This window comes from Ammospiza nelsoni, chromosome 3 (genome assembly GCF_027579445.1).
Source record: "Ammospiza nelsoni isolate bAmmNel1 chromosome 3, bAmmNel1.pri, whole genome shotgun sequence".
Lineage (NCBI taxonomy): Eukaryota > Metazoa > Chordata > Aves > Passeriformes > Passerellidae > Ammospiza > Ammospiza nelsoni.
In genome coordinates this window covers 49,925,846-49,950,739 of record NC_080635.1, presented here as the reverse complement: position 1 = coordinate 49,950,739, position 24,894 = coordinate 49,925,846, and the positions used below count along the sequence as shown (strand labels likewise).

At 42.3% G+C, this 24,894-nt stretch overlaps 1 protein-coding gene across 1 annotated transcript in view; it reads left to right on the top strand.

Moving 5' to 3' along the window:
- Positions 1-4,127: 4,127 nt before the first annotated feature.
- UTRN (utrophin) overlaps positions 4,128-24,894 on the top strand; it is a 342,938-nt gene continuing 322,171 nt past the window's right edge. Inside the window, exons 1-2 of the mRNA XM_059469342.1 lie at positions 4,128-4,300; positions 5,187-5,344. Coding sequence (XP_059325325.1) covers positions 5,266-5,344 — 79 coding nt within the window. The 5' untranslated portion in view covers positions 4,128-4,300; positions 5,187-5,265. The remainder of the gene's footprint in view (positions 4,301-5,186; positions 5,345-24,894) is intronic.

Sequence of the window (24,894 nt, the reverse complement as noted above, 5' to 3'; positions counted from 1 at the left end):
GGAATACACTGCCTTCTCTTTAGGTTAAAGCAGGTGGACCTGTGGTGGCACATGTGACAGGCATTTTGCTCAAAGGCCGTCTTGCACCCTGGGCTGGTGTCTTTATCAGGATTCCTGCTGCCCTCTGCCTCAGTCCTATTAGCTGCACCTGCTGCCCTTCTCTGCACCTGTAGCTCCTGATGCATGGTTAACTTGGTGTAGCAAAACAGTGCTGAACTTATTAAGCCACGTTTATATTCTTGGAAGAGCTCACAAGGAGCTTGCACACAAAGGCAGCTGACTTTGGAATATAAATAAACAATTTAACATTAAAATCAGATCCCATCCTAAAAAGTCAGAGGTAGAAAATGATGGCCCACCTTTAAAAATTGTGTTGACTTTGGATATTTTAGTGTGAGATGCTTGAAACAAAGATAACTCTAAAGATTTTAAATTTTACAGAATTACAGAAAAATTACAGAATTAGTAGAAAAAGAATTACAGAAAAAGAAAGGATGAGAAATCAGCTAACTATGTTATCCTGATGTTCTGAAGTTTTTCAAAGATACTGCCAAAAGAGTTGAAGATAAAACTGACCAAAGCTTTTAGAAAAACTTGGTCATTTTTCTCACTAGAGGAACATACAGAGAGAGAATGTTTATTTAATGGGTTTTTAATATATTTTTCTCCTTGGATTAGAGATAATGAAAATTATCTCTAATATTAAGGTACTTGTAATAACTGGTTAGTGCACCAAAGTCAGCACCAAGGCACCAAGAAGCTGTTAACTTGAATTCTGATGCAAGTTCTGCAGGGAAAAAAAGTCTGCTGAGTAACAGCTTGCCTGATCTGATAACTGAGACTGGCAACATGATGGGCCATGCAGAAAGGGGAAATAAAGATCCTCGACTTACAAAGCAATCCATTTGGTATCTCCTGTCTTGCTGAATGTGGAATGGTTTTCTGAAATCATGACAAAACATTGATGAATGGGCACATGCATTATTACAGAGTCAATCTCAAGGTAATGAGACACACAAAATTCCTAGTTATATTGTAATCCTGTCAATTATGAGTATATTCTAAAAACAGAAATACTAAGAACAAAGAAAAGAGAAGGAGACAAGGTAAGATGAGTTCAGAGCCTCACAACAGCATTGTCTTCATGCACCAAGGAATAAAGTATTTATTTATTTTGGTCAAAGTTCAGGGGCCTTACATTTTATTAGCCCCCTTTCTTTTCTGTATTCCCTTAATCTTTTTAAAGGGGTTAATGGAGTTCTTTATTTTCCTATTTTATTCTGCATATTCAGAAAAGTAAGCTGTGCCACACAATCCACATGATATTATTTGTCAGTAGGTATTTGTAGGTGAATGAAGGTTTTAGATACACAACTGTGTGGAGACTTTGCTGTTTGACTTTAAAATTGGGCCAGTCACCAATTTCTAATTCTGCCAATCACTGGAATAAAAAATTAGAAGGACCTAAAGCATATACATGTATAGACTGTTAAGGTATTTTAATTTTTTCCCCTGATGGAGATGAGCCTAAAGACCCTATAAAAATTATATATTATGTATAAATAATTGTATATATATAAATTATAGCCATTCCATGAGAAGCCTATAGTCTGAACCACTAGCTCAGAAAACCCAGGCTTTGATCAACAGTAGGTGGAGGATGGCTCTGGAGAGAGGCATGTTTGAAACACACCAGGAAGAAATTAACCTGCTTCCTTGAGGTAGCGTGCAGTCCCATTATTCCATTACCCTTCTGTTTTCACTTTGCAGTTGAAATGAACATAATGATGATACTTCTGGTTAAACTGAAATGTGTCTCTTTTTGAGAAGTAATTTGTAGGTGCTTTCAGAGCAAGATTGTAAAAATTGGGACCTTGGACTTAGACACAGGGATTTGAAATGGGATATACCAGCTCTGCCCTTCTGCTTATCAGTTTGACTGCAGCTTTTAGCAATCAAAGTTTCTGCTACCTGATAGCGGTCTTGGGTAGCCTCTGTGAAAGGAGTAATGCCTTCAGTGCATCCCACAAAAGAAAGGGGTTTTTTTCCCCTTAGCATTTCCCTGCATTAGGCAAGGCAGTGCAGTGCTTTGGGATCCCTATCCCTGCACTGCTGCTAGATTCCCAGCAGTGGGAAGTGACAATCTCCATCTGTGCTGACTCTTGAGTGGGCACTGGGTTACACAGGGGTTTTTTTATGTTTCTTGAAGTGTTTGAAAAGCAGCTGGGTCTGGATTGGGGGTTTCCAGTGTTTGGGTGGTTTTTTGTTACTGGGCATTGAAAATCCAGCAGGCAGAGGGAATGCATGGAATGGGGCAGAGAAACCAGTCAAGAGCAGCAAGGAACAAGTGATGCTCCTCTAACCACAAACATTATGTTTGCAGTACTGTTTTTTCAGTGTAATGTAAATAAATAGGCATAAACACAAACCATACCTTTCCAATAAATCCAGCATACTGCTGCCTTACAGTTAGACACTGATAGGTATTGATGTCCATGTTTTTACAGTGTTTGACATCCACGAGCTGCAATTTTCAATTCACAATTCCAGTTATCCAAATTTTTCGACACATTATTATTATCCTTTTATAAGTAAGAACCATTAATGACTTCATGCAGTGGTTTGGATTAAGCAGATCAAGGATAAATTAACTAATTTGCACTGAATCACCAAGGGAAGCTAGGGAATGATCCAAACCAGGCATCTTTGTTTTTAGGCTTCTTTGAAATGCAGAAATATAGCACACTATCTGCAAGGCCTTCCATCCTGCAATACAGAAGCAAAAGACTCAGTCCCTATTCCACATGTACTGCACCAAGCACAGGCTGAGGAAAAAAAATGTTATATGCAGTTAGAATTATGATAATAATAATAAATTACAGGTACCAGGTTTTGTTTCTTTGAGGTATCTCTTTTTTCCTTGGGGGGAAAAGAGTAAAGTAAGGGTAAATATCAAAGTTAGGTTAGGCTAACGTGCACATAGTCATTGTTTACTCTTGTTATCTGTAGTGCCTAGTAAACCCATGAGCTGTGTACTGGTAAGAAGAAAGACTTGTGAAGACAAATCTTCCTTGTTTCACATTGCTAACAATTTCTGTTCACCTGGAGATACAGAATAAGTATGTTGCCAAGCCTGTGCTTCCTCCTTTCTGCTGGCTCATAAATTCTGCACCTCCTTTCCTGCAGATGGCTGGCCTTTTCTATTTAGGTGGTGAAGTACTCGGTGTTGGGAATGCATCTAACCTTGAAAACATTTTGGGCTGCATGGCCTGAGGCCTGGTAGGTAACACCGGGGAATTACTCAGCTACAGTTTCTGACACTGCTGAAACTTCAGACTAATGCTTATCGAGAAAAATACAGCCACGTGTTCCACAGCCTCACAGTACAGGTGAGCACGGATTACTTGCCTCTGCAAACAGGAGTTTGTTCATTCCCAGATTGCAAATGTGGCAATAAATTAATTAGTGTCAGCTAAATATTTTACTAGCATTTATGTCTGTTCATACATCAAAAATGATTGCAGACACCCAGCATCAGCACATTTTTATTGATCCATAACTGTTCCTTTCTTGCCCAGCCGAAAACCGCCCGGGAGTTGTCACTGCCAAGTGACAACAGCCAAGTGACCCCGCAAGAGGAGGCACAGACACCTGGCCAAAGCAGGCGGATCGCGGGCTAGTTGTTTCCGGCTGTTTGTAAATTTCCTCAGTGCTTCTCAAATTTTGCCACACTTCCTGACTTCGGTGTTCATGGGACGCCGCGGGGCGCTTCACCTCGCAAGTGCTCCGCGACTGCGCTTATCTGGGCACGGCAAGGAGCAGGAGGAGCGGCGGGCGCGCACAGGTGCGGACGGCAAGGCCCCAGAGGAGGAGGGGAGCGGGACAACTCTTCACCGCCACCTCGGGCGGGGTCCTGGGAGGAGCGGGGGCGCAGCCGGGACCCGCTCCGCCCCTCTCTACCCTTCCCTTCCCCTCCCCTCGGCGCCGGCCCGGCCCCTCCCCGCCCCTCGCCCAGCGAAGGGGCCGCGGCCGGGGCGGCCCTCCCGCACCCGCGGCGCTGGCCCGGCCAACAAAGGGGGCGCCGGGGCCGAGGGAGGGGCCGCCGCAGGGCCGGGCCGCGAGGGGCGGGGAACAAGGGGGAGGAGAAGGGGAAGGGCGGAGGGCGGCGGCGGCTCCTCGCGCAGAAAGTTGTGGGTCCGCCAGCGCAGCTCCGCGGGAGTCGCTGCCAGGGGACGGAGTGCGAGGAGGAGCCGGGCTGCGCCGCGGGGCAGAGCGGCCCCTCCCGCCGCCGCGCCCGAGGGTGAGTGGCGGCCCAGGAGAGTTGCTGTCGGCGGCTGCCCCGGCAGCTCTGGGAGCGGGGCAGCTCTGCGGGCAGGCGGCGGCACCGGGAGGGGCTCGGCGGGGAAAGTTTGTTCCCCAGCTCCGGTAACGCCGCGGGGCGGGGGTCAGCGCCCGTGGCGGGCGCACCTGCGGGCGGGACGGAGCGGCCGCGGGGAGCCGGGGCGAGGAGCGGCTCCTCCGTAGGGGTGCTCGAGGGCGGCGGCGCCGCTGCTGCGGCCGCGCATCCCGCGGGGAGGAGGTGCCGGCACGCCCGGCCGGCTGCCGGGTCAAAATCCCCGCCGGGGGAGCGGGGGCGGCGGCCGCTCTGCCGGGGCGGCCGGGCGGGGGCGGCCGTGCCCAGGGCCTGCCCCGCGGAGCTCCGCTTCCCCCACCCGGGAGAGGGGCTGCGTGGCTTCTCCCACACGTGGCTGTCGCTCCCTGGGCCGGCCGGGGCAGCGCGCCTGCCCGTACCCTGTGCCGCTGGCACTCGGGAGCGGAGCTCCCTCGCTGTGCCACCCCTGGAGCGGGGCTGTCCCCTCCGTGCCAGCCGGGTGACCCGTGGTGGCGGTGGTGTGGCGGCGAGGGCCGTGTCCTGCCCCTCTGGGGACGGGACGCCCTGTAGCCCAAGGGTGAGTGAAGCCTGGCTTTGGCGGCTGAGGATTTAGCTGTGCTGCTGCACCTTCAGGGGCATCCCACTTTCTAAATGCCACCGTAAGGTGTCCCGCTGCAGGGGCACAGCGAGGGGCAGGTCGCTGCCCCGCGACTCGCGTGGGCATGGCCAGCAAGCCTCGATCCCTCCCATCGCACGGGAGTCACACCTGGCATAGCCCCTGGAGTCATCCTGTCCTTCTGCTCCTGTGCTGTAGGTGCTGAGCCGTGGCCCTCCATGGGAGCCTTTTCCCAGCGGATTTAGGCGCCGCCCGTGGCACACCGCAGCCCACGAGCATGGCCCGTGTCTCCGAGCAGGAGGAAGGACCTGGCGGGGGACACAGCGAGTTCAGCGACATCATCAAGTCCAGATCAGGTAAACTGTCGAGGGGAACGGTGTTTTCCTCTTTTCTCCTCTACCCATAGCTTCTGATATAAGCTGACATTTTAAAACAGCACCTTTGTCCAGCGGTTTTTTTTGGGCATATATTGGTTGTACAGCTAGTGACTGAGGCTGTTCATGCAGCTCACCTACTGTTCCTGAGTAATAGTAATTGTAGAACTCAGGGTTTGTTTTGTTTTGGGTTTTTTGCCAGTATTAGTCAAGTCTGTTTGTTTGGGATACACCTCTGGCATCATAATTACCTCTACTTTTGTAAATAGCCATGTGCTTAAAGTGCTCTTATGCAACCTAGTGTTGGTGGCTTTCATGTTTATTCTCAGGCACTGGAAATGGCAACTGTGGCTGCAACATTGTACCTCCTGGAAGTGCATCGCGGTAGTACTCATGCAGTAAATTAATGTGCTTCCTCCTTAATGTAAAACAGTTGTCTAAGGCTACTCACTCAGGCATTTCCTCCAGCAAAACATTCGTGTAACAGATCTGAAGGTTGTTAGGAAAATGTGGATTTTGTTTGGTTGTAGTGTGTTGGGGTCTCCTGAGGCTCTGATGGATGTTGGGATGCGCAGTGAAGTACTGTCACTTTAGCAGGGGGAGAACAGAGGTGTTGGAGGCACAGCTGGGAGTTGTTTAAACCTTGGTAGAAATTTGTGCTCCATTCAGAGACTGGATGCTGGACTCCTCAGCCTCACAGTCTCAGGCTGTGCAATTCTTACATGCAAAATGCTCCTGTTATCAAAGGTTTTCCTGTGATATCTAGCAAACCTAGCAGTGGTTTGATTTTTTTTTTTTAGTTTTCCACATGTTAAAAACTTTAGGTCTTCGGTTGGTTGTGATTTGATATGTCAGATTACATAGGATGTGGGTTTGATCTGGATCCCATTGGTGTTTGAATTGTTTGTTTCTTAGACCTTCACTTTCTGAGTCTTTCTCTTCTGGAAGAGCAGTTTATGAAGCAGATGCTTGTGGGTTTTGAATTTTGAATTCTGTAGAGTTTTTTGTTTTCTGCTGTTACTCTGGACATAATTTCATTTGATTGTAAGCATATAGTCAGTATCTTTATGGGCTTTGAGTGTGGGGATATACTTGCAGACTGCATGTATGTAAGTACTACAGTTTCATAAGGTGTGTGAGGAAACATGGATGTATTGGAGGTTTTTTATGAATGAACAAATTGTACAGTAAGTTCTGTTGTTTTGGTTGGGGCAGCTGATTGTAAATTTCCTGTTACAACCATGTTGAATTTCTTCAGTGGAATGAGAAAGTGCTGTTAATTTGAATACAGGGCTAAAAGACTTGTGCATTAATTTAAAAATAGTGAGTGATGACTGATCTTAAATAATTATTTGCTAATTACTGTGCTGGTTAGGATCTGGATGTGTGATTTCTCCAAACAAATTACTGTACTACTGTAGTTCAGATCTGAACCATTGACTACAAGTAACTTGCATGAGGGTTTTCCTAATGAAAGGACTGAAGTTTCCTGAAGCCCAGGTGACAGCAAATTGTCAGGACTGAGGAGAAGAATTAGATATTATGGAAAGAGAATGCTAATTTCGATGCTTAGAAAGGAAAACTGAGGGTTTTTTTTCTGGGAAGATTTCTCCAGCATGAAATGCTGTTCAGTCTAAATGACTTGAAATACAGTAGAAGTGTTATAACTTACTAATATTTGGGGTAGCTAAGGCCTCTGCAAGGCTTTTGAGACTCAAGAGATCAGAAAAAGACAATCATTTGCTGTCACAGAAAATAGGCTGCCCTGTTTCTTGTTGCTCTGTAAGTTCATAGCACCAGTGATGTGGGAAGTCTCTTAACACTTTGGTTAGGGAGCAAATGTGCACTGAATATTTTCACTGAATAAATAAAATACAAAAACCACAGTGGGTGAAAAACTCTCTACATGATTTAATATGTGATCAAGTTATTAAATATGTCATAATATTTTTGAGTGTGTATTCTTCCTATGCATTTTTAAATAAGCACACTGAAAACAGTTTACTCTGTTCTTGTAAATAAAAGAAGATAGATGTATAATGTCCTGTGTAAAGATCACTTTCTCTGTGTTCTCCTGGGCAATTCTGTTTGTCTATTTCAATGTTTGTCTTCATCTCTTCTGAACAGATCACCAAGCTGTCAGGATATTGTGGTTATTTAAAACCATTCACGTTCTAGAAGTGATGTTTAAGATCTATGGCTGAGTCTTTTTTGTTGTTTGTCTTGTAACAACTTGGAAGGAAATTATAATTTGAAATGCCAGAATCTTTCTGGGTCAGACCTTAACAAAGAGTGGTACTAGTAAAAATGTTTCTAAATGTTTTGATACAAATGTAAACTTTAGTCTTTAGCAGCTGTCAACTGAATGTATTGTCTTTTTTGTAGTCATTGCTGCTTCAGTTATCTTGCTTTCTAAACCTGTGAAGCAGCTAGAAAGCCTTAAAGGTGGCACTGTCAGTGCAGGCAGTGTGTTGGTTATTGAGCTTTGATCTAAAATCACTCTTATGAGACTGTATTAAGACACATAAAGTTTTACACCTGCTCAGGGCTGTGTGGGGCCCATCTATGCTTGTTTTTATTAGAACAAGCTATGTAATTTTTTCTTAGACTTGTAATTGGGAAGCTGCCAGTGTGCCACATGAAGGATTTAGGAGAACTGCAGAAAATCATGATTTCTCTATAGACCAGTCAAAATAAATTAACAGGATTTCCATTTGTCACTTTTACAAAACAAAAGAAAAAAAAGGGGGGGGTTGCCATAGGATTTCACAGATGGGAAAAAGTAATTTTGCAAGTATCTCATTTGTTCTTTGCTCTCAAACTAAGAGGATGAAGGATAAAACACTTTAAATGGGCATCTCTGTATCTTATTGATCATATTGGAAACACTTTTTCCTTCAGTGGTCAGCAAAGAAACTTTATATGAATGTGCTATAATCTGTTACAAGTGATAAGTACTGATTTTTTTCCAGAGCAGAGATTTTCTATGCCCTTAATGTCACTTCTGTGACTTGGGATGAAAGAAAAGAGACTTTTCCCTGTTGTCCAATTAGTATTTATTGTTTTCTGCTTTGGATATGGCTGTTCTCTAAGTCTGTTAGTACTGATCTACATGTAACTACAGGTTATCTTTGAAGAGACCTCTTCTGCACTTAGAATAGTATTTGATGGTGACCAAAGCTGCCTAAAAAATAACTTTTGGTTATTGAGTTTGTAAAGGAATGTGCTTTTTTTCTCAGAAACACCAGTGATCTGTTTGCCTCCCTTCTTTCTGTACCAGTGATGGATGCTGATGGCTGAGTGGTGTTCAGTGAGTAGGATGCTTGTTCCTGGATGGTTACGCTAGGTTTATATATTTATAATTTGTATTATTTAGCATTATTACCCTGTACTATGCCGTGTGTCTGTATAATGGCAGTTTTGCTTTGTATTAACTTACCTGTAGTATGAAGTAGTGTATGTGGAGCTGATTTATATCTTTGAAAGGCCTCTTGTGCAGATAGGTGAGCTTTCCTCATTGCTTTCGGGAAGGAATGCTGTGGGATGATTGCCTTACAGTGGTGAAAACAGTGCTGTCATCACGGGCTTGAAAAACAGATGAGTCTTTGCTATGATTAATTATGGAAAAAAGACAAACTCACTTAAAATCTGTCATGGGAGCTTGGAATGGTAATATATAATTAAACAGTAAGACATAGCAGGAAAAACATTTTTAGAAGATTGTGCCTCTGGTGCATTTTAAGATATGGGCTCTCTCTAAATTGAAGGGAACTTAATTCTCCTCAAATATATTTGACTGAAAGACTGCTTTGAGAAATTGTAACTTAGTTTTGGACTTTTGGGGCAAGGCTTATTCTGAGAACTGCTGCTGTTGTCTGTCTGTCCTCTTGCCCTCTGAAGCAACGTTTATTTGGCTGGCAGACGCCTTGCTCCTGGGGAGCTCCTGGGGTCTCGCTGCCCCGTGATGCCACAGGCTGCCCTTGGAACCAGTTCCTTTAGTTGTGTCTCTCACTGCCAGATAACCACGGGCCAAATGTGCTGCTTCTCCTTTTCCATTTTGGCTCTATATCTGGCTCTTCCATTTTGGTGTGAAACTGTCAGGAGTTGTCACAGTTGCATGTGGATTCTTAGGATTCTGCCAAGTGGATGCAGAGTTGGTGTAGCCAGATTTGCACTGTGTGAACTCTTCAGGGACATTTGTGCAGATAGGGTGTTAAAGATGAGTGACAAACTTGCTCTCCTTGTTTCTAGCCACTGAAATGACTTAAGCCTTTGGGTTACTGTGGCCTGGCTTCTTTCTGTCAACAGTGCAGCTTCCTTTTCTTGGGCTGTCTGGTGGGGACAGATCGGATGCTGCAGTGAAGACAGTTCTGGGGTATTGCCTAGCATTTATGAAATGACAGATATAGAAGTACCAGGCTGGTTTCTTCTAGCATCTTGATTGGTAGGTGAAGAAATAACATATGCTGCTCCGTGTGTTTGAAGCACGACTCTGCCTTGGAATAGAAATTGAGGCTCCTCAGGGAGGGGAAAAAACCCAACCCAAAACCCAAACCATAAAAGCAGCCCATTGATTTGCATGTGCTCTGCCAGGAAAGGAGGATGCAACCCTGAGCAAGAGCTGCTGTGTGAGGCACTGTGTGTAGTGTGTTAAGTGTTTCTAAAGAGGTCTAAAAGCTGATGTGGGGAGGGGCTGCTGCTGTGGGAACCCCTCACTGATGGGGATCCCGTGGAGGAGGGGTGCCTAGGTGAGAGGCAAACTAGGGGCAATGTGGGGTTCCTTTCCACACCTTCCCTAGTGCCCTTTGGAGGATGGTCCCCCCCCCTTCTCCCCTCAGGTCTGGGGAAAGAAGGAAGATTCTCATACAGGAGCATGAAAATATTTATCGTGTGCTCACAGCATTGGGCAGCTTAGCAGAGAATTCGCTGGGCTATGTTAACACCTCTGAATAACTGCTCCTAATTTGGATTTTCCCCTGGACTGTTTCTCCTAGCAGAATCACTTGTCCATGGTGTGTGTTGGGGTTGATTGTTGTGAGCAGGTTAGAGTAGGGAAGTGCTGTTATTACAATGGTTTGAATACAAATAGGGAATAGGTACATCAGTGTAGGCATGGAAGGGGAAGAGCACGTGGGCTTGAGCTGAACTGATGTTGTTTTAGGACAGTGTATCTGCTCTGCTGCCAGGTAGCAGTGTGGATTGGTGTGCTCAGAGCCTGCATGATCTGCTTTTCAAGTGTTGCATGGTATCCCTCCTTCAAAGGAAAATGCACGATTAGAAAAACACAGCTGATTCCACTTATCTTGCAAACTGAGGCACTCCTAGTATGAAGTTGTGGAGAACTGCATTTATTTGGATGCCTTACTAACAGTCTGAAGAATGAATAACAGGGTTTAAACATTATGAGATGGGAGGGAGGAGTTTCAATGTCTGACTCCTTATTGTGTTGATGATAGAATAAGTTATAGTGCCCTGTTTTATGTCTTTCTCCCCACCCCCAGTGTGTTCTGGGGATGCAGCTGAGCTGTAATTTCAGAAAGTGACAGTATATTCTCAGAAGAAAGCTGGGAGTTTTAAAGGTAGCAACAGAAATGACAGCCTAAGGAAATAGAACAGTCCATTGGAGCATGTGGGTGTGACAGAAGCAATGGCAGGGCTCTGTTGCAAGCTTTAGTTTTGAGAATGAGGCAAGGAACTACTGATTTGTAAATGTACCCAGCTGCAAAGTGAGTGAAATGTGGGTCATTGAGAAGGAGGACTCAAACTGCCATTTATTTATTTATTAGGATATGATGTCTCTGAGCTTTTTCTTTGAAAAGATATCCACCTGATACTGCCTTGGACAGAATAAAAGGAGGAAGTTTGATTATTGGCCCTCAGTTGGGCTCAGCCCTGAGTGAAGCCAAAAAGAGAAATTCACTGAAATTCAAGCACTTAGAGCTATGTTTTGTTGTCACTGATCTATGGGACCAGCAGGTAGGGGCTGGTACAGGGTCAGTGCCCCTGACTCAAGGTGCATATCCTAGCAGCTGAGGGACACTGACATTGGCACTGGTGCTTGCAAGGCTGGGCCAGGGCTGGGAGCTGGTTGTCAGTGGGGAGGCTGCTGGAAGATGGTCAGCTCTAACAGAGGGTGTGGGCAGTTCCAGGTCCTTCAGCCAAGGGCAGGGTTGAGTTTGGGTGTGGTTTGGGCTGCATCTTCCCTCTGGTGGCCTGACCAGCTCTGGGTGAGAGCTGCAGCCGTGCAGAGGAGGCTGGTTATCAGTGGGTACATATACAGCTGTGGCAGTGACTTGGTGAAGGTTTCTTTTAGAAATATGTTCACTCTTTAATAAAATGCATTTTTAGGTATTCATTCATCTGTTGAGTGCGTGGGACAGATGCACCATCAACCATGTCGAGATGCCAGAGAGGAATAATTGCTTCAGTACAGTACACTGAGAGTACTGAGAGTTGTTAACTGAGAGTAGCTTAATTGTAGTTCCTCCTGTGCTGGGGAAGCATTCTCTAGCAGCCTAGCATCTTTTCAGGTGAGCAGATCTTCTGCTGGATATGGAAGAAGTGGTGAAGAGCTGTTGAGTCTCTGTCTGGTGGGATATGGTGATTGTGTGTTTCAGTACAAGACCAACTTCTGTCTCAAAAGCACAGGATGCATGGTGGGAGGACAGGATCTGGCTATGTGACAGAGATTAGATATGTATTCTTAAGGTTATTTTGATGACCAGTATAGGGAATGTACAGCAGTACTTTTCAGCCATAAATTGATCAGTAAGTTCTTTTCTGGACTTCAACATCACCTTGTTATAAACGAAGAGGACCTAGCGTCCAAAAATGTAAAGATTTTGTAGTGTAATTAGATAAACACATGAGGACAGTCAACAGCTTATGCATTTAGTTGTGGAGAAACATGCAATTTAAGCCATGAAAGAACATGCTTTGATGGGTCTATGTAATTCATTCCACAAATAACTTCAGCTAGTTCCCATGTACTCTGCTTTTATTTCCTAGCATTGAAATGTGTTTTTTTGCCTCCTACAACCCCCCAGTTTAGATCATGGCAGAGGACCAAAGATAGAATATGCTGCTAAAATGTTATGTTACAAATTATTGATGAGAGAAAAGTGGTATGATGGTTAAATTCTGAAATGTTTTGCCAGCTATTTTTATTCTTAATTTACCACATTATCCTGGATGAGCAAAGAGCAGCAGTCTGTGTATGAAGAACAATGGGAATTTATTTGAGCATTTTATGGGAGGACACTGGGAATAGAGCAAAGCCTTTTGGTTTCTGTGTTGTTTTAATAGTTATTTTATAAAATATGATTGTATTAACCAAAGAGAATAAATAAAGTAATAGTTAAATGCCAGCAGACCAAAGCCTTTCTGTTCCTTCTTTCCAGGCTTTTACTTCTGTTACAGCTTTATAATGAACAACAGCTATGGTCAGCATAAATTGTTTCCAGAGAGAGTTCATCACCCTTATTTTCCTAGTTTCTACATGTACATCTTGTTCTTGGATGAGACTTCTTGTGGAAATTCACAGGAACATATTGTGTTAACACAATGTATCTTTCAGCTTCCACAGTCTTTTGTCAAGAAAGTCTAGTGGTGTCCTTCTGAATATGGTTTTGTTCTCTCTGGAACAGTGATGTGTAATTGCTTTGCTCTGAGTGCTTTTCCTCTATGCTTGGGAATTTTTCTCTTGGACCTGTCTGTTGTGCCCAATTTAGAACTTGGTTTGATTTATTGAGCTTTAAGAAAAATAATTTTCTTACCTTAGTTAACACTAGAGGTTATTAAGTTTAATCAGAGAGTTAATAAAGTATTTACTCTGGTCTTTGTACTCAAAAACTACATTTACACACTTTGTAATCTGTGCAGAGGAGTGCTCGGACAGTGTCACTTGCACAGTGTCCAGGCACTTGCTGATGAGGATGCTGTGTTTCACTGGCACACTGAGATTGGGAGCATTGAGCTAATTCAGGAAAAAAAGGACATTTTTAAAGAAACACCCACCCCTGCCAACCACCATTCTGGTTTCACCAGACATTTGAAGATTTATTAAAATTCTGAAACATACTTTTGGAAGATTACATTGTTATCTTGACAGGGCAAATTAAATGTTGACGATTGTATTAATGTGGAAGTGGTTTTATACTTAAGTGCACAATCACTATGTTCAAAATGGAAAAGGAGAACGGGAAGGGAAGAGTTCAAATGGAGTTTTGTCCATTGTCAGACATCATACTATTCTGTGTTGGAATTATTTTTATTTTCAAGGCTATTGAAACCCAGTTCAAGTTCATTATTTGCCCTCTGAGTGTTAACTGGAAGTTCCTTGGTTACAGGGGAATCAGTACTGAAAGAAAGGAGATTGAAAGAACTCTGCTATTCATAATTTTAGTGAAGTGTTTTACAGTGTCCATAGATGTCAGGCTCCTACCCTGATGTTCTTCACTGCTGGCTGCTCCAGATCCCTGTTGCTCTCTTCTTTCCCCTCCCTGGTGAAGAGCAGCATGTTAAATATGGAGGTCAAGTTTTTGCAAGTATAGTCCAGTGCTTGCAAGAGGCTTCCAATGCCCAGGTGCATCATACCACTACTTGGAAAACTTGTTTCCATGTATATGCTTTTCTTGTACTTTCTTATCCAAAACACTCCAGCCTAGATCAGTCAAGGCTTAGAGAGCTGTTGAGATGCAGGGATAGAGTGACTGCTGCATCAGCCACAGTGGTGTCTGTTACTTCAGTCCTCCTGCAGAGAGAGCCTCTCCTTGACTGACACCTCTGCAGAGTTTAACAAAGGCCCTTTTATGCCTGAAGGATTAACACAGTTTTCAACTTTCTTACACATCATAGCGGGAGGGAGCATGAGAACCTGCATGAAGACTCAGGACTGAATTCTTGGGGTTGGTTTTAGATCCTTCTCTGGAGAGAAGTGAGGCATGGACCTGAGAAACCAAATTTTAGATTTTTTTTTTAAATCAAAAGTAGCTGTTTAGAAAGGCTTTTCTTTAGGGTATAATGAAGTAAATGGTTGCTAAAACTTGGGAGACTTGAAGTTGATGGATTCCATGTAAACTGTATTTTGTTGTTCATATTTATTTTAAGAGTAGAAATAATTTCTATACTCGAATGTTAAGGTTGTCTTCCAAATCTTTAAGCTAAGAATTTCCTGACTGAGACCTTCTCTACCTGTAATCGGCTGGAGTGAGTTTTCTGTCACTACATGGTAACTTCCCTTTCTCAGCAGACAGTGTTAAATATTTCATCATTGGTAAAAGATAGTAGTTACTTTGCTTACATAGTGACTAACAGTGTTGGGTGTGTTCATCTCCTTGAAGAAAACAGGCTGAACCTTTTCTGACTTTGAAAAACAAACAGACTAAGTCTGATCAAAAACTCCTAAACTCTCTGGTTTATGAGATCAGTTATTTTTGAGCAAGGTGCTCAGCAGGGTTGTGGTGTGACAGCTCTTTGTGTGTTGTAGGGTACCTTACCTAAAGAAAAGGAAGTGTGTTCACTCAAGCATTTTTCCTTCCCTTAGGTAAGGGTGTGTGCAATAGGATGAAAGAACAATACCTGGCCTTGCAAAATGGGTTGGTTTTGGAGGATGATTAACCCTTGCTTGTTTCTCCCTCTTTGAGCAACATTGAAATTAATGCCAGGAGTGCAGTGGTAAAGGTGGAATCCCATGGTCATGAATGTCTGAGGCATCAAATGGGACAGTGTGTTGATGGTAACATGCCTTTTTCATCTGTCACACTGTATAAATTACAGTCCTGAAAATAGATGGAACAAACTGGAAAAGTGTGTACTGAACTGAAGCAAACTCTGTGCTTATCTGTCTCCTGTTAGCCCTAGTGGTGGTCTACTATCACCTGTGAGACTGGGATATTTTACTTCTCAAATTGAGACTTCATTTTATAAAGATAAAATATATTAGCCTGCTGTCAGTCTGAGCGTATAAACTTGCCTCAATGTATATTGCTGGTTTGGCTGGCAGAATCTGGGGTTGGAAGAAGATGCTTTGGAGCATTTAACTGGATTTAAAATATGGGATCTTGAGTCTGAAGAGATGCCTGTGTTAGAAGGGTTTTGTGGCACATACAATCCAGGGGTGCATGTAAAATATGCACATAAAATGCAACATTGAATGGTCAGCTGGGCTGGTTTACTGCCAGGGTGACTCTGTGCTCGCTGGAGACATTGATTTATTATTATTTGTCTTGTCTCTGGGGATGATTTGTGGCTGAATGAATAATATTTAAAAATAGATGTCCTGTTCAATTCCAAGTATAAGGCTAATACTTTTTGAACATGTTATGCGGTTAAAAATAATTATCCAAAATAAACTAAAAGGCCCTAAGCCTTTCTGAAAAACATATTTGTGTTCTTTCCAGAAGTTGTTTTTTTTTTTTTTTTTTTTTTTTTTTTGTGTGCATGTTTTGTTACTCCCTTTACCTTGTACAACTTCATGGTTTTTCTCCCAGTTGAAGGAAGACTGCAGTGATTGATTGGATGTGTTGTAGAGTGTATGGGGAAAGAGCAAAAGAGGTGGAGATACCTTGCACCTCCCCCACCCCTTGCTGTCATCTTGGTATGAGGGAAGGGTAAAGGGATGAATGTGGCAGTGCTGGTTCCCACTGCCCTGGGCCATGTCCTGATGTGTGGCGGGGCTGTGTGCTGACACCTGAGGCCCCTGTGCTTCTGTTTTTCAGGCAGCATCTCCTCTGTGCTGTGAACAGAAGGCAATTAGAGACAGTCTGAAAATCTAGTGAAACAGGTGGAAAATGTCGTACTCTTTTTTTTGTTGCTGGACTCTGTTGCCTCCTTGGCTTCACCTTCCTGTCTTGGCAGGTATTTGCAGGGAAAAAAGGAATCCTCAAGGATTTAGCTGCTGTTTTAGATCATCTTCACAGAAGATAACTCCAGTGAAGTCAGAATTGTTTGCAGAGGTCTGTCTGTGGTGGAGCTGTGTGCTGGGGTGCTGGCACAGACAGACTGCATGGCTGTCAGCATCTGCCTGCTGTGCAAGCACCTGCTTCCTGGCCTGGTCCCTGGCCACTGAGGCATGTGAAAAATGCACATCAAAAGGGGTCACCTTTTCCAAAAACTGGCTGGGGGTATATTTGGAGTTGTACCTGTTTCCTGCCACTGCCTCATAATTAGAGCCCTCGTGCCAGCTTGTCACTGTTGACAAGTTTCTGTCACTGTTCAAATTTTCGAAGGGTTCAAACTACTGACCTTTTCACTGAGCACCTGACTGCAGTGTAGGATGAGATGGGGCCCATTCCTGATGTATTGCACAGAGAGAAGGTGTACCAGGAAGTGAGTGAGGGGCCAGAGAGCATTGAGGGCATTTTGTAATAAATTAGGGAAGTCCCAAAACTTTCTGGGCCAGGGTGTTTGTGTTTGCATGTGTTTCTGCCCTGGATAGGTGCTGCTCAATGATCATGTCCAAAGATGTAGGCCAAAAAGAGGAATTTAGTGGTGGACTTGGCAGTGCTAGTTTAATGGTTGGATGACCTTAGAGTTCTCTTCCAACATAAATGATCTGATAATTCTGGAAAATACGCTGCTAAAAGATGCTGGGCTAAGTGGAAGAGCAAGCTTGCAGTAGAGTCTTGATTCCCACCCCTCTTCCAGGAGAAAGACATTGTAAGGACATTGAGTGCTGGAGAAAAGGAGAGTTGCTCTCCTTTTTCTTCTCCAGAATAAGGCAGCCACAACAAACGCCTCTATTGCCTGTACTGACCACCATCCAGCCCTGGTGATGGTTGCAAGGATGTAGTGTTATAATGATAAACAGCCATTGTATTGCAAGGGGGGCTGGCCAGCACACAGGGACAGTTCTGATACATTCCTTTTTACAAAAACCCACTGCAGGAGAAAGAGCAATGTCATTGCTGTAGTTGTTTACCTGAAATGAGATAATAATCATGATACTTATGTTTGTGTCAGAGTCCAAATAGATGAGATGCTTAAAAAGGAGGACAGCTTAGGGCTGTATATAGAAGGGAAATATGTCACTACATAGATGTTGATGGACCCATTGGCAGGAGACAGAGTCCATGTTTGCCTGGAAGAAATGTGGGGGATATGTCTGGGGAGCTATTCCCTTTATTTGCCTGGTGCAAGAGTGGGTGCTGTGCTGTGATGCTGGGTATGCACAGTGCAGAGTGTGCTAGCTCAGGGATGGTGGTGCTCTGGCATTGAGGTAACAAGTGTGCTTAGAGGGGAATTATGTAGGTTAAATGTCTTCTGGCTTTATGATCTCTGTGTTGTGTTCAATCATATCCTGAAGTGAACAATGCGGCGTGCTGTGGTTGGCCCCTTTGAGGTCTGGGCCCTGATTACTTCCTGGGTGAGGTTGCTATCCTTGGTGTTCCCAAATTCCCACAGGAATCTCATGCTATGTGCATTGTGTCAGTAAGTGCAGCTCTGCCCTGAAGAGGAATTTGAGTGTAGTATTTCTGCTCCAGGGCACTTTCACATTGCAGGAGCTCTTGAATTTTACAGGTACTTTAATGCTCTTACTGCTTCACTTGATGCTGCACCTGAAATAGAGGTTACTGGGTTAGGTCAGGGATCGCTCTAGCATGTAATGCCCCCTTCTGAGCCAGATACATTTTTGCGTAGTACCTGGTGGGTCCTATCGCTTGTGGTTTTATGTATAAGAACACAATTAAATGGTAATTTATTTTATGTGTTTTCAGCAAAATATCACATGTGATGTAGAGGTTTCTTTGCTTACTAAAAGGGCAAGGTGCCTTCAGAAGGGAGAAAACTAGTGTGAAAGCAGTGAGGGGTCCTGAAAGCCCCGACCTGTTGTAGGCATGTCAAATTTGATTTTACGCTGTCTCTTTGCAATGCAGTGTTGAAAAGGTCTTGAGCTGGTCTTCATCCTTAAAGGATTCAGTGTCCTTAGTGTAGTTGATTCAGTTTAGTTTTAGGTTTAATTCTGTGATTGACAGTAGAGTCCTCTCTGAAGTTGCCCAGATCTGTTGAATGGCCTTTAGAGGAAATGGAAATCTTTGGAGCTGGCTAGGAAAAATTAGTTCATGTTGTGTAATATATTCAGTGGAGAGTTTGGTTCCAGTGTGATTTGGGCAGAAAGAAAATGAAATCTCTAAATTTGCTGCTGGTTGTTGCCCTGGAAGTCCTGATGTATCCTTTCTTTCACAGTGCTTCCATGCTACTGTTGGGCAGAGGAAGCTGGGATGGAGCAGAAACCACTAGTCAGGTGGTAAAAATGGACTGTGTCTATATAATGTTCAAATAAAGTGCTAAGAAAAATGAAGACTGCTTATAAATGTTTTGCTGATTTATTTATTCCACGTTAGTTCTCACCTCCTTTTTTTGTAGCTTCTTATTTTGGTCATGCATTTTCTGGCTTTAACTTAAATTTGTTCCCATGTACTAAGAACTGTTGAAAGTGTAATGTTCAATTGAACTCCATTTTGCTGCCTGGGGAAAGAAGGAAGGGGTTAAAGAATATGAGTAACTGGGATACACTGCAATGCTGAAAGATGGTAATGTACTATAGTGATCATCTGAAACCAAATTTTATGTTGCCTAGAGAAGTGCAACCTGATTATGAAAGTATTCTGCATAATTTGTGTGGGTATGGTAAGGAGAAGAGAAATTGTGAAATTAAACTTGTTTCCTTCAGTTGGAAAACTGTTTTCTTATGGTTTTCTTATGGATTTGGGTCCTTATGCTCTCTAATCTGACAATTTTTTTCCCTTCGTACTGAAATGCACTCAATTGTTTTTATCCTAGTATGGAGGGCAGAAAGTAGAAAAAGGGGTTTTGTTCCTCCTAAGATATTGTGTGCCTGGTATTCTCATTGGTAGTAAGGTTCCTTTCATATTCTTCCAGCACTCAGAAAGGACCTTAACTTGCTATCCTATTAAAAACCTCTTGTGCTGCCAAAAAAAATGTAAAAATGTAAAAGTTGGACACTCAACTCTCATCTACAATACACTAGAAAAAAGGAAATGCTATGTTCTTGGCACTCCCAAATTTAGCAGAGCCAAAAGGTTATCATCTGACAGAGTAGATGAATGGTAATTAAGATAACTGGTGTTACTGGAAGTCTTTAAAAAGCAATTAAATTAATTATGTTTGATCTTGGTGAGAATCTGTGGCTGTGAGTCGGATTTTGATCTGGATCTGTTGTCTGGGATGCAGTGTGGTGTAAGTAGGGGAAAAGTAATGTGTGTCAGTTGTGTGAGTTTATTTTAAACTGCTTTGTATCTGTATTGTGCTATACTTAATAGAGGCTGTGTTTTTTCCTTTTCTTTTTATCCCTCTCCTTTTTGGATGAATAAATTGAACTCAGCTATAGTTTGGAATCTGCAAGGTGTCACAAAAGTCTTTTTGGAAAGACTGAGAAATTGTAAAATCTAATTGCAGTGAAAATTGGTGTGTGATATAGAGCTTGCACCTTCTGTGTACGGTGTGTATAGTTAAAAGGGTTATAAATCCTCTTTTGCAGACAATTACTTTTAGACCTAAGTATTGAAGTAATGCAAAAAAAAACAGGAACAAAAGAGAATTTCTGGTTAAATTACTATTTTTTTTAACTAAGGCATCCTTGAAGTATCTTAATCAAGGGGAACCACATAAAAGTTTTACTACATAAAGAATTCCTTCCTTAACAGTCTTTACACATTTCCCCCACCCTCCTCCAGTCCTGCAGGGCTTGGAATGGTGAGAGTACAGCTGAGGAGTGGGTGAGTCAGTTAGATCATGTCTTCCAGAATCATCCAGCTTGTTATAAATAATAACCTGTTGTTTATTTAAATCTCTGTAGTGTGAATAGGTAACCTGTTGCTCTAACAGTCAAGTGCAAATATAGTGCCCTACACTTTTTGCAAACTGGTCTAATTATATCTCAGTAATGAAGGGCAGTGTATTTCTTTGGTGAGAGGAATTCTTTGCTAGAACCTTACCAAGAGCTGATTCAGTAACTGTAATTTCTTTTTATAATAAATAGAACTAGTTAAATATGTTCTCTCAGCTCTAAATGATTTGTAAAGTTCTATTTCAAATTTCCTTTTGTAGAATAAAAAACTAAATTAAATATGAATAACCACATATTTAATTTTGAAGATTGTTTTAAATTCCTGTTCAAGTAAAAATATATGTGCAAAAGAGACTACTTTTGAAATTCCATCCTTAAGGAAAAAATATTTATTTAATGTAAAACTACGTTAGATAAGGGTCCAAAATGTCACCTCAGCCTTGAGTTCTTGCATATCTTAAATGACAAAACTAGCCTCTTGAAATAGATGGAAAATGTGACCAAAACAGAATCTAATCTTCCTTGCTTTTTCCCCTTCATATCTACTTCTGCCTCACAGGCTGTTTCTATTTAGTGTAAAACAAATAGAAAATTCCCAAACTCATTTTACCTTTGCATTTGGTCATCAGCTGTGGAGGATGGGGTTGGATATCCTTAGGCTTGTTTAGCTTCCCTTCTTAGCTGAGATGTGGCATGATAATTTTTTCAGTGGTTTTGCCAGTATTTGAGGAATACATGAAGTAAAGCGTGGTCAGCTTTCTCTCTGTCCCCTTGCAATTATTGATATAGAAACTCATCCTGCCATGAATTTTTCAGGCCTGTCTTGGACTGTTGGGGTGAAAAATGTGGAAGCAGTAGGCGAAGGAAACTTTATGCATTATATACAAATAAACTTATGGGGTTCCTGCTTTGCTCTAGGCAGCTAAATATTAAAGGATGAAAGTGTACTGGAGTGACCAAGATGGCTTGTTTTTTTCTTGGGATTTTTTTTAACCTGTCTTTGTAGAACTTTGTTGCCTGGCCTTTCATTTCCACCCCAGGGCATTACTGTAGTGAGCTAAGTAAGCATGGAAGTGGCTATGTAGCTACAGAGGAGTGTGTTCCCTTCTGGCAGGTGTTCAAGAACATCTTTGAATATTTATATGGTGAATTAACACTGTAGTGTAGAAGAAGTTTGGCAGAAATTCTTGGAGGATCTTGCAAGTTGCTGCATGCAAAGTTAGTGGTTTCTTTGCAAAAGCACATATTGAAAAAACCCCAAATGGCACTTCTAAAATGTGCTGAGTAAGGGTGCCAAGAGTTGTATCTGGCAATATGTGATTTTTGCAAAGGCATCTTGTTTTGGATTGTCATTTATTCAATGGAACCTTTATTTTAAAAATTGCTTATGCAGGGGAAAAGCTTTGTACCTCCTCTAATGGGTATCTAAATTTTACTAAAATTTGTGTAATTGAATTATGGACAACTTATTACAGATTTTTCATAAATTGCAAGTTGACCTCGGGTTTGATAAATCTGCTGGTCATTCTCAGTTGTTATTAGCATTGATGTGCTGTAGAAGGAAATGTTCTCATTGTTCAGTTGAAGGGAAATTCTTAATTTCATGGAGAGATGGAAGAGTGCTTGCTTCCTTTCCTCCATTTTTCCAAGCTGTTTTTTTCTTTTAAAATGGCCTTGTTCTTTGGTAGCAACCTGAAGAACAAGGAAGGCAACCTTGTGTGGGGGATGAGGAATTTGTAGGAATTTGATAAATTTAGAAGAGCGGTGGAGACCTTAAACATCAGAATAACCAGGCTGGTTTAGAAATTGCTCTATTTATAGCAGCTGTGGCATTACCAGGGAGAATTCTTCAACTGGGTTTGGGCAGAGTAATTTCAGTTTAGCATTCACCTCAGCTCCTCCATGCAGGGGTCACACCTGACCCACTGCTCCGCCCACCACAGGATGCGTTGCAGGTAGCTCATGGGCACAGCGGTGGGCTCTGTGAGGTGTCAGTGCACTACATAAGGTGAGGGAGAAAGTGTTCATGGGGATGTGATAATGTGGGAAGATAAGGCTAAACTTAACCATCTGCAGGCAATTAAAATTCATGACAGAAGGTCAGGATATTATACTCTCTGCCAGTCACTTCTTCATTAACTAGACTTATGCAAATATAACATGGTCTGTTAAAATTTAACCCCAAGAGATGGCTTCTAGCAACAGAATCAGTATTGATGCATAGAAGTAGGGAGTAGGTGGAAATGCTGAAATACTGTAGACACCTCTTTCAGCTTAGTATAAAAGCACAGTGGCTGAGAAAAAGGCAGTTTCTGCACATAACACACACAGTATTTAGGTAGCAGTTATGTCTAGTAGATATTGGTTGATGGAACTGTCTGATACACACTGTGTCCTTGTAGTGTGTTTTTAAATTCTTGCTAATGAATTTAGATCCCCTCTACTATTTAAGATTACCCTTGATTTCTCTTGTAGCTAAATCTAATCTAAGTACTGTATTTCAGCATGGCTAGGTTTTGTGTGGTTTTGGTTTTTTTTATGCTTAGGTGTGCTATTCATCTGTCCCTCTGCTACTTTGTCCTTCATTTTCCCTAGTAATTTCCTTCTTGCTATTTCTGTTGAGAGATGGCAAGAGTAAAGAAACAGCTAAAACTTCCCAGGTGTTTAGTTTTCCTGAACTTGGTTCCCAGTACTGGTGTCTTGGTGGTGTTTCTTGAACCAGTGGAACCCTTTAGAAATCTTTGTTTCACTTGGGTGAAATTTGTCTGTAGTGGCAACTGCCTGTAATAGTTCATCTCTGCTGTTACCAGGTTGAGTGCTGTGTCTTAGGTTGGTTCAGTGAATGGCTGTGAATTTCAAAGGCTTAACGTTTTTCTTGTTTTTCAACTTGTATTCAGCTAACATCAGAGCCACCTTATCAAAGAGATCTTTTCTCCTCTTAGGGCAGGGTGTTCCTAAGGATGGATATGAAATTTCAAGTGGTAAAGACCTCTTAATACTACAGTTTTGGGTCACCATGTTATAATAGTAGCTATCAATTATTAAGTTATCTGTGGATGAGACCTGTTTATACTTCAGAACAGTGGGATTTTTTTTTCCATTAATTTTACAGTTTTTCCTTCTTAATCAGAAGGAAAAACTGTAAAATGAGTCTCGTCTTTGTCATGCTTCAGCACTATTGATTGTCACAGATCTTGGGCTTGTCAGATGAACGTAACATTTGGGGTATCCGTGATTCAGATCTGTGCATTTTTTAGGGGAAATATCAAAAACATCCAGGAAGGTCAGCCTTGATCTTTAGCACTATAGCCTATTCTTCTTTAAGAAGACAAACAAATCGTAAAAGAAAACAAACAAAAAAGCTTACCCTGACTTCCTTTTCCTTTCTGTTTTCTCACTGCAGATGTGGAGTAATGCCTTCAAAGTTGAAAGAAGGTAGAGCTTTCAAAGATTAGTATGTTCCTGTACCTTGCTTTTTGTTATAACTAGTTAGGTAAGTGTCACTTGTGACTGATGTTGAGAGAAAGGCAACAAGATTTCTCCTGAGTGGCAGTAATGGCTCAAATAAAAGACTGAATACTAAATACGTTATCTGGGGATTAGCAAGGTGATTAGATGTAGCCACTGAGGTTATTGTAAGGGTTAGGGAATGGAAATTATAGAGTTCCAAGGGGAAAAAACCCCACTCTCTCTTGAAAAAAACACGTTTCATGAGTTTCAGCCCTCAGGGAAGGACAGATTTTCAACTGCTCCTGTTCCTCCCCCTCCCCCTCATAAAGTGAATGGTAAAGAAAATAGAAATGCAATTATGCACTTACTGGCTTGCCTGTTTCCTCCTGATATACAAAAGCACAGCCACAAGGTGAGGCAGTGGTTTTTAAGTGATGGAAGAGATGGGGGTGGCTTTTTGTCATCTTTGTTGTGTATACTCTTAGATAAGAGAGAAGGAGGACTATTTAGCTGTATATGCCTGTGCACACCAATGTATGCATAGACTTCCATCTACTTTTCCCTTCTAGGACTTGCATTTAGAGATTGTGATATTCCTGGGAAATGATGCAGTCCTTTCAAGTTGAGAATAATTATACAGCAATATGTGGATCCAAGATTGTTAAAAGCCTGTCTTTAATGAGGTGTTTCCAGTTAGTTGCTTGGAGTATGGCAATTCCTTAGTTCATATTAAAGCATGTATCTGTATTTCTTCCATCACATGCAGGGGTGGGAATTCTTGCAACCCATGATGAACACCCCTGAGCTTTCCCCAGTGAACAAGGGTGGTTTGGAGCCAGTTTGCAACAAGTGTGTGTGTGTGCACGTGTGGGAGTGCATCACTGACAGGACCGGGCCACTCTTAAGGGATGGGTTTGTTTCCTTGTCACATCCAGACTGTGTGGGGAGCTCTTGGGCATTGGGGATATAGAAGATAATTCTTGAAAACCTTGACTGATAACAGTTCTTAGAAACACGATGATTTGTAATTTTTTTAAAACTATCTGAATTTGTTATAAGAATTGATGTATATTGTCCCAAAGTCTTTGGATTTTTTTGAATGGTAGTTCTCTAGGTTGTGACTGGAATGTTTTCTCTAGGATGAGTGAATGCCATGTGGACAATATGTATTCTTGCATATTCATTTTTTTTTAAATGCCATAACTGAGATAAAGATAAATCTTTTGACTCAACTGACAAAAAGTTTTTAAGGGGCAGAGACATCAAAACAGAA